The 8,527-nt window shown below is 55.6% G+C and overlaps 3 protein-coding genes across 3 annotated transcripts; 2 read left to right on the top strand and 1 right to left on the bottom strand.

The window, feature by feature from the left end:
* Positions 1 to 284: 284 nt before the first annotated feature.
* On the top strand, positions 285 to 2,416 carry SODALDRAFT_319015 (DUF155-domain-containing protein; the record flags this gene model as incomplete). The annotated part of the gene is made up of 2 exons (XM_028609419.1): positions 285 to 1,713; positions 1,881 to 2,416. The coding sequence occupies 2 exons, from the start codon at positions 285 to 287 to the stop codon at positions 2,414 to 2,416; spliced, it is 1,965 nt and encodes a 654-aa protein (XP_028470111.1).
* Positions 2,417 to 2,883: 467 nt separating this feature from the next.
* On the bottom strand, positions 2,884 to 6,543 carry SODALDRAFT_266744 (copper-transporting ATPase RAN1; the record flags this gene model as incomplete). Its single annotated transcript, XM_028607506.1, has 2 exons — positions 2,884 to 6,343; positions 6,434 to 6,543. The coding sequence occupies 2 exons, from the start codon at positions 6,541 to 6,543 to the stop codon at positions 2,884 to 2,886; spliced, it is 3,570 nt and encodes a 1,189-aa protein (XP_028470110.1).
* A 1,094-nt stretch (positions 6,544 to 7,637) lies between these two features.
* SODALDRAFT_12234 (hypothetical protein) lies at positions 7,638 to 8,082 on the top strand. Its single transcript, XM_028606636.1, has one exon. It carries the CDS (start codon positions 7,702 to 7,704, stop codon positions 8,020 to 8,022), a length of 321 nt encoding a protein of 106 aa, XP_028470109.1. The 5' UTR covers positions 7,638 to 7,701; the 3' UTR covers positions 8,023 to 8,082.
* The last annotated feature ends 445 nt before the right edge of the window (positions 8,083 to 8,527 follow it).

Here is an 8,527-nt window from a genome sequence, read left to right as displayed (position 1 = left end):
CCCCCCCCGAAATCCATTATTCAGGTCCTTCACAAAGAACCCTACGAATCCTTGTTTCTGGTCTTTCACGGCGTCGAATCAGCAACAATTAGGAACCAGAACGATGCCTACACAAAAACGAACGCCATCTGTCCTTGTACGGCCAAGAGAGTCCCGTTTCCTGTTCGATCGTGTTTGCTAATGGGTGGGTTTCCATGCAGGTGACAGACTCCCGGCAACGGCCCCCTTTGCGACCGGCCCTTCAACGTCGGGGTACAGGTTCCGGAGGTTCTGATCAGCAGGCAATGCGTTTTATGTCCGTCGACAACGTCCTCCAATACGCCTCCGACATACCCTCAGGCCAGCCGCGACATGCGCCAAGACCGTCCCCCCCTCAGAGGACAGCTCTTCCGATGCGCCCGCGGCGTGCCAGTTCCCTGACAGGCGTGGGAGCTGGTCTTCCCCACATTCAATCCCGTATTGGCCAGCAGAACATCCCTTCGAGGACATCCAAGATCAGTCAGAAACTAGTGCTATTGCCCGAAACCATTGACGAGAGGAGAAGTTCCGACGAGGAAGAGCCCGACAGCGACGCCGCCAAACTAGCGAAGCGCCACGAAGACGACGAGGGCCGCCCTTTGAACGATGACGAGCTCGAAATCCTGAAAAAGAAGGGCGGCGTTCGCGGCAAGAGTTATGCCGAGAGGCTGCCCAAGTTCGAGCGCAAGGAGAAGATTGCCCGCCTTACCGCCTACTGCACCGCTCAGTCCTACAAGATGAAATCCACCGGCGAGTTTCTGCGCAAGAAACACGGGGCCAAGACCAAGCTCTACGACGATTGCCTCTACGCTGTATACTCGCTTCCGCTCCTCCCAGGAAGCGACGGCTTTAGGGTACGAAGCAGGCCGATACCGAAAACTCCTGGATCTGGGAAGACGCTGCTCGACTTGGAAATTGAGCGCAGCGAGAGGCGGGATCACTACGAGGGCTACTTTGAGGATAATGCCTTTACCAGCGGTGACGGCGATGGTGACGGCGATGGTGACGGTCACCGGGACGGTCACCGGGACGGTAACGGCGACGGTGGAGATCGAGGTGATGGAGATGGTGGCGCCACCGTCAACGACCACGACACCCGTTCTCGGGATCGGGATTCCGACGTGTCGGGAGGAGACGAAACCGGCGACCGCATTGATCGAGGCGCGGATCCGTCTGGCTCGCCCCAGCGAGACCGGAGTGCAGATGAACGTTTTCTCTCTCCCATGGGCCACATTGCCCCGGATACCAAGGCGTTCGCCGAAGTCTTCCTGTTCTCGTACGGTGTTGTCGTCTTTTGGAATCTCACCGAGCGTCAGGAGAAGGACATACTGGCAGACTTGACCTTTGCCGAGAACGACGCCGGCCAGAGCCTGCTCACCCGTCCCCTGGAGGAGGATGAGTTTGAGACGGAAGAATTCAATTTCGAATACAGCGCCGACATCAAACGCCCGCGCATTTTCAACGACATGATCACCCTGCTGCCGCGGAGCGACCACATGATCAAGCTGACCATCAGTCACGCCATCGCCCAGAGCACCAAGCTGTGCTTCTTCGAGGAACGCTTGAACGGGACCATGCTCGACGCCCAACATGTGCCTAAGCGCCTCGCCCTCACCGGCGAACTGGGCATGACCCGAGCTGAGATTGTCAAAATCATGGGCCGGTTATTCACGAGTCGTGTCGACATTAACCTCTGTATGTGCTTTTGCTCTCACTTTTTTTACTTCTCCCTTTTTGCCCCGGACCTTTCCATCGTCCCCCCGAAATATTTCGAGGGGCATCCATACTCCTCAGAAGGAAAAAAAGAAGAAGAAAAGACATTACGTGCGCTAACATATATCGTTCTCTTTGCCTTAATCTAGCCTCTAACATCCTCGACGTCCCCAACTTCTTCTGGGATTCCGAGCCCACGCTGCATCCCCTCTACAGCGCCATCCGCGAGTACCTTGAGATCGACACTCGCACCAAGATGCTCAACGAGCGCTGCCGCGACTTCCTTGACCTCGCCTCGATCCTGTCCGACTCGGTCGCCGACTACAATATGAGCCACATCACATGGATAATCATCGTTCTTATCGGCATCAGCATCGTCGTCACCGTCGCCGAGGTCGGCATACGTTTCACCCTCCTATCCAAACACAAGAACAAAAGTGCCGGTGACCTCGGGGCTCAGATGCTGCTTGACGCCTCCTCCCTACCCCAGCTTGACGGTCCTCCCACAGTATCAGCTGCGGACGCGGGCAGCGGAGCTATGGGCCGCCTGGCCTGGGAGTTGCGGGAACGAAACGTAACGCTTGATGAAGTGCGAAGGTGGAGCAGGATGCTTGGACAGAACGAGCATGAGAGGGGCTACCTTTGCGGGAGTCAGATCATTAGCCAGACGTATAAAGGGGTCTGACCACTCTTTTTTTTTCTCTTTCTTCTTTCCTTCTTTTCTAGCGGGTTGCTAATCGTCTGTTCTTTTCCATCCTGTGCTTCATGGCATAAGCATCGGCGTTTTGGGGTTGAATACAAGGGAGGATGCCATAGCGGGATCGTTCATTCAGATTTGATGATCTGTCAATAGGGTCGAGATTATATTGACTGCAAGACACGAGCCAGAACAAGCAATAAAAAGCGGAATACTCTCTCTCGGTCTTAACCGGGGACGAGCCAACACACAGCGGACTTAAGCCCGAGGAAGCTTCGCAAGATGCGATGAGCGCCCATGAGTAATGACAAGATCATTGTTGAAACTATCTACGTTGAGAAAGGCAACCGTTGTATGAAAGCGATAGATATCCAAGACATGATGAACATACGAAAAAGAAAAATGGCAGTAATATGGCAACTACAGAACATTGTTGTTCTCCGCTCCCCCTCTCTTCATACCTCTCCTCTCTCCGAAATCTCCTCCAGAGGAACGTAACCAGCCGCATCCTTCCTGCGACCCCGCAACTGGTCGATGACGTCCGTCAGCCTGTCGAAGAGGCCGAAGCCCCTGCGCCGGGTAACGCCGCCACGCTCCTCCACGAGAGCGTCGTTCATATACGCAGGCCGCGACCAGAACTTCAGCAGGAGACTGCTGACAACGACGCTGACGCTGCTGCAGGCCATGGCAGCGCCGGCCGCCATGGGGTGCACGTGGAGGCCGAAGGGGAGGAAGAGGCCCATGGCGAAGGGCAGACCGACGATGTTGTAGAGACAGGCCCAGGCGATGTTGAGCTTGATGCGGGTGAAGATGGAGCGCGCGAGGTGCAGGGCGGCGGGGACGTCCATCAGGTCCGTGGGTCGCATCAGCACCACGTCGGCCGCCTCCATGGCCACGTCGGTGCCGCTGGCCATGGCGATGCCGACGTCGGCCGTGGCGAGGGCGGGGGAGTCGTTGATGCCATCGCCCACCATGCCGACCACCTCGCCTTGGTCCTGAAGCTGGCGGATGATGGCCTGCTTCTGGTCCGGAGACACCCCGGCGTAGACGTCCTCGGGAGGTATGCCGATGGCGTTGGCGACGGCGACGGCTGTGGACCGCTGGTCGCCCGTCACCATGGCCGTCTTGACTTTCATGCGGCGGAGGACGGCGATGGTGGCCGCGGCGCCCTCCTTGATGGTATCCGAGAGGCAGAGATGGCCGGTGTACTTGCCGTCGACGGCGATGAAGATGTTCGTGGTGCCAGCCGACGAGGCCTTGGAGCCCTTGCCGGCCTTGCTGTTGATCTCCTCTGACGCCTCGACGGCGTCCTCGGGGACCTCGACATTGTTCTCGCGCAGGAAACGGACGTTGCCCGCGAGGACCCGGTATCTTGTCCGTTCGGCGCTCGACGCCGGCTCCACGAGCGCCTTGATGCCCTTGCCCACAACAGCGTTGAATTCGCCCACGGTGCCGTCGATGGTGCCCTCTATGTGCATACCGAGCTCGGCCTTGGCGGCGGCGAGAACGGCCTTACCCACAGGGTGTTCGCTTCCCATTTCCGCCAGGCCTACGATGGTCCACCACATCCGACGCTGCCATTCGGTGTCTTGCCAGAGGGAAACGATACGGGCGTTCGCGACGCTCATTTTACCGTTGGTGATGGTGCCGGTCTTGTCTAGGACGATCTGCGTGACCCTGGTGGTTGTCTCCAGCGCGGCACCACCCTTGACGAGAATGCCGGATTCGGCTCCGACGCCGGTGCCCACCATGACGGCTGTGGGGGTGGCCAGACCAAGGGCGCAAGGGCAGGCGAAGACAATGACGGAGATGCAGAGCCTAACGCATACCATAATCTTGCCACCGCTGGCCTCGCGCAGGAACAGCTCGGGCGGCTGCTTGAGTACGTGGCTGAGAATCATCCACACGAAGAAGGTGCTGAATCCTAGAACAAGAATAATCGGGACGAAGTAACCGGATAAAGTGTCCGCCAGGCGTTGAATAGGTGCGCGGGTTGTCTGCGCCTCCTGGACGAGCCTGACGATCTGGCTAAGCTGGGTGTCTCGGCCGGCACGAGTGACCCTGAAGTCGACCCGGCCATGGCCGTTGACGGTACCGCCGATGAGGTAGCTGCCTTTCTTCTTCTGCACAGGCATTGCCTCGCCGGTGACCATGCTCTCGTCGACGTAGGTCTCGCCGTGGACAATCATACCGTCGGCCGGAATCTTGTCACCCGGCCGCAGGAGGACAATGTCTCCTACCTGGATTAGTTCGGTAGGGATGATTTTCTCTTCGGCCGCCGATCCCTCGTGGGAAGTCGACGTCTTACGTTCGGACGACCCCGGCGCGGTATCCCAGCTCTCGGCTGCCTTCTCCGCAGCGATGGGATCGGAATAGATAGTGGCCATGGATGGTGCCAGAGACATAAGCCGCGACAAGGCCTTGGAGGTCTGGCCCTTGGCTCGGTTTTCCAAGAAACGGCCCAAGGTGATAAAAGTGATCAACATGGTGCTGGTATCGAAGATTGTGCTCGGCTGGGTATGAGGAGGGGAAAATAATGATACGAGCATGGCGCCGACACTGAAGAAGAAGGCGCAAGAGGTGCCGATGACAATGAGGACGTCCATGGTAGGGGATTTATGCTTGATCGATTTCCACGAGGATACGTAGAAGCGCTTGCCGATGCCGAATTGGACCGGTATGGTGAGAATCAAACAGATACAATCGCCGAGGAAGAGACCGGGGACGATTTGGAAAGCACCAAAATCGATGGCGGGAATCATGGGTAGGATCATGTTGATGAGGAACACGGGAATGGCAAAGGCGAGTGAAACCTTGAAGGCCTTGCGCCACTCGTTGATCTCCCGCGTCTTGGCGAGGGACTCGAGCTGCGCATTATTGTCGTCGTTATCGGCGACGAGGGCATTCAGCCCCTCGACCTCGATGGCTTCTACGATCAAGCGTAGGCCGATGACGTGTGGTACATGGGTGACGGTGAGACGTGAGCCGGCCGAGTTCAGCTTGGCGGATTTGACGCCTGGCAGCGCCTGGATCTTGGCCTCGAGCGCGAGGGCTGACATGCCGTCCAAATCGCCGTAGAGCTTGAACTGGACCGTCGATGCGGTGCTGGAGTGAGTGGAGACGTCGGACTGGGTGGATAGGATCTCGGCGCCGAACCCCCGATCCTCGATGAGCTCGGCGATTTTTTCGGGGGTCAGCTTGGTGGCGTCGTGGGTGATAACGGCGCGTTCGGCTAGTAAGCTGATGTTAAACCGTAACACGCCATCAACGCCTTTGAAAGCGCCTTCAACGGCGGAGGTACAAGCGCCGCATGTCATGCCTTCGATGGCAACGGTGGTGGTGGCGGCGGAACTCTGCAAGCCACCATTTCCCGACTTCGATTTCCTGCCTTTCCTCTCTGGTCGGACCTTCTGAGTCTCTACTATCGTGGCGCCAAATCCTCGATCTTCGATGATCTCGGCGATCTTATCAGCGGGCAAAAGGCTCGGATCGTGCTCAATGACGGCCCTCTCCGACAGCAGGGATATGCTGAAGCCGGACACGCCGGGAACGTTTTTGAAGCCACCCTCAACGGCGGAGGTACAAGCGCCGCATGTCATTCCTTCAATAGCAACGGTCGTGGTCATCATGGTATTCTCTTTATCGTCTTCATATTCGTCTTCGTCTTCGTCTTCGTCGTCAATAAAAGCCCCTTCATCGACGGCCTGCCGGGTGAATACGGGGGAAGGGAGGTCGGTGGCAAGAACTTCGGCGTCGAACCCGCGGTCTTCGATGCGTTGTTGGATCTCGTCGGCGGAAATGCGCTGGGGATCATGAAGGACAACGGCGCGCTCCATTACGAGGCTGACAGAGACGTTCCCGACGCCATCGACGCCCTTGAGACCGGATTCGACCGCCGATGTACAGGCGCCACATCTGCGCGAAATATCGTGCGTCAGTGAGGGCAAAAATAAAAATGAAATAAAAAACCCCCAAATCACCAAAGGGGCCTAAAGGGCAACTCACGTCATTCCGTCCACCTTAAGGGTCGTGGTGGCCATGTGGGCCGTTGATGAAGGCCTCCCCCCCTCCTCATCGTCGCCCTTTGTGGGTATCTTGAGGTACGCAGGCGCCATGGCGGTTGATTGTGGTCTCGGGCGAAGAGATTGTACTTTGGTTGGGTTGCGAGAGAAACCATCCAAGCCCAGGCGCGCAAGGCTATATTCTTTCTCTCTTTCTTTCTCTCCTCTCTCCGGCTATCTCCCTGTCCTTGCCTCGTTGCTCGATCCGAATCGTCCAAAAGTGAAGGGTGAAGCAAGGCTGCAGATGCTACCTGGGATCGGAGCTATGCATTATAGGTAGTAAAAGGTATGCGCACTACCCGGGTGATCGAGGGGCGAGGCGGGACGATCAAGGCACGTTGTATGTCGGAAAGATGGAGGATGGATCAAGACGCAGGGCGTTAGAAATTCCAGAAGGCCGGCTTCCGGAGGAGAATAGGTCTGGTTATGGAAGTGGGAACAGGCACAACGGAAATCGGTATAAGGAAGGAGCCGGACACCCGGACACGAGTCAAGGGCGTGGGGAAGGGTAAGGAGGTCAAATAGAGTGATGGTTCATCTTGGCCACCGGGGAGGGGAGAAAGATAGATAACAGAAAACGGAAGGTGAGAAAGGCTTCGGTCCACAAAGCGCAAAGTACAAGCGGGCGGACCAGGTACACTAAAGGCTTGGGGGTCCCACGAGTCTACCTATCCGCGGGCCCGTTGCGGGTGGGAACAAAGTAAGTACAACGGTAAGGTAAGGTAAGGTAAGGTACGGAGTACTCCCCACGGAGTATCCGTCCGCTATTCCTTATACCTACTCCGGACATTACATCGTACTGTAATTACCAGCTCCGCAAGGTACACGGACTTGGGTGTTGCACGAATACAACACGACTACGCGTACGAAGCAATCATCTGTACCTTAATTATCACACGAGTTGCGCTCTTTGTGTAAAGGTACACACGTATCCCGCAATCCCAAGCAAGATGTATGGCTGGAGTTATTAATTAAGGTATTGAGTACTAACTCTCTAAGGTCATTACCGTGGTACGTACGTACGGAGCACTGTACCTTTCATTCCGAGAGCTCACGGACTGCCAGGATCCGATGATGTGACGGGAAGTGTAAGACCCGACGGAGTGAATAATTAAGGTGGACAGGGAGCGGACCCCAAGCTACTGAATCGTTGGTTACATATGTACGAAGTATGTCTGTGAAAATAGATTTGCATTGGCCACGTCGCAGGTGATGAATCTTGTTTCTCTTTTGTTTCTTTTCTTTACCTTTGTTTTTCCCTCCTGTCTTTTTCCTATTTATTTCGTTTCCTCTTTGACCAAGTGTTCTGTCCTTCCGTTGAAACGACTTGGCGTCCCACGGTTCTCCTACATATTTCCATCAATCGCATCGTGCATAATAATATGTTTTCAATTGCCGAAACCCGACGTCGGTCTCGTTGATTCCGAACGCCTTTTTGCCCGTTTCACTCGTGATCAACGTGTACCATGGGGGGGTTTTTTTTTACCTTACAACGTACCAACCAGCCGGAGTATCTCTCCTCCAATTAACTAAGAATATCCATATGGAACTGAACACTAAAATCTCATCCATACTCCGTATATGTTTGCTACATTACCTAATGTGTCTCTTGTTTTGTCTTCCAAAACGGGAGGACAATGACCCAGCGAGAAAGGATTATAATAAGAAACATGGCTGAGGCTTATTAGTCAACGGCCTCGCTCCGCGCCGTTATGGTCATTGTCTAACCCCGGCGCCACAGATCATTACCTTACCCTTCACTCACTGATCGGCAATCATAAGGTAAGCACTTACGGATATAAGGTACGTACCATGTTCGTGCTTCCCCAATCGCCATGACTGGGTCCCCTGTTTCACAAAGTGTATCCGTACCTCACTGCCTAGGTACCTTATGGAAACACAGGAATTCATGCTCACGTGTCTCATTCTCTAGATGGTCAGATCCGTAGCAAGTCAGATGAGCTTCATTTATTACCTTGATTGATACGCTCAAGTCGCGGGGTTTACCAAGGTACTTTACTCGGGGGTGGGTCGAAAT

The sequence above is a fragment of the Sodiomyces alkalinus genome, assembly GCF_003711515.1.
Source record: "Sodiomyces alkalinus F11 unplaced genomic scaffold SODALscaffold_1, whole genome shotgun sequence".
Taxonomy (NCBI): domain Eukaryota; kingdom Fungi; phylum Ascomycota; class Sordariomycetes; order Glomerellales; family Plectosphaerellaceae; genus Sodiomyces; species Sodiomyces alkalinus.
This window is presented reverse-complemented; position numbering and strand designations above follow the sequence as displayed.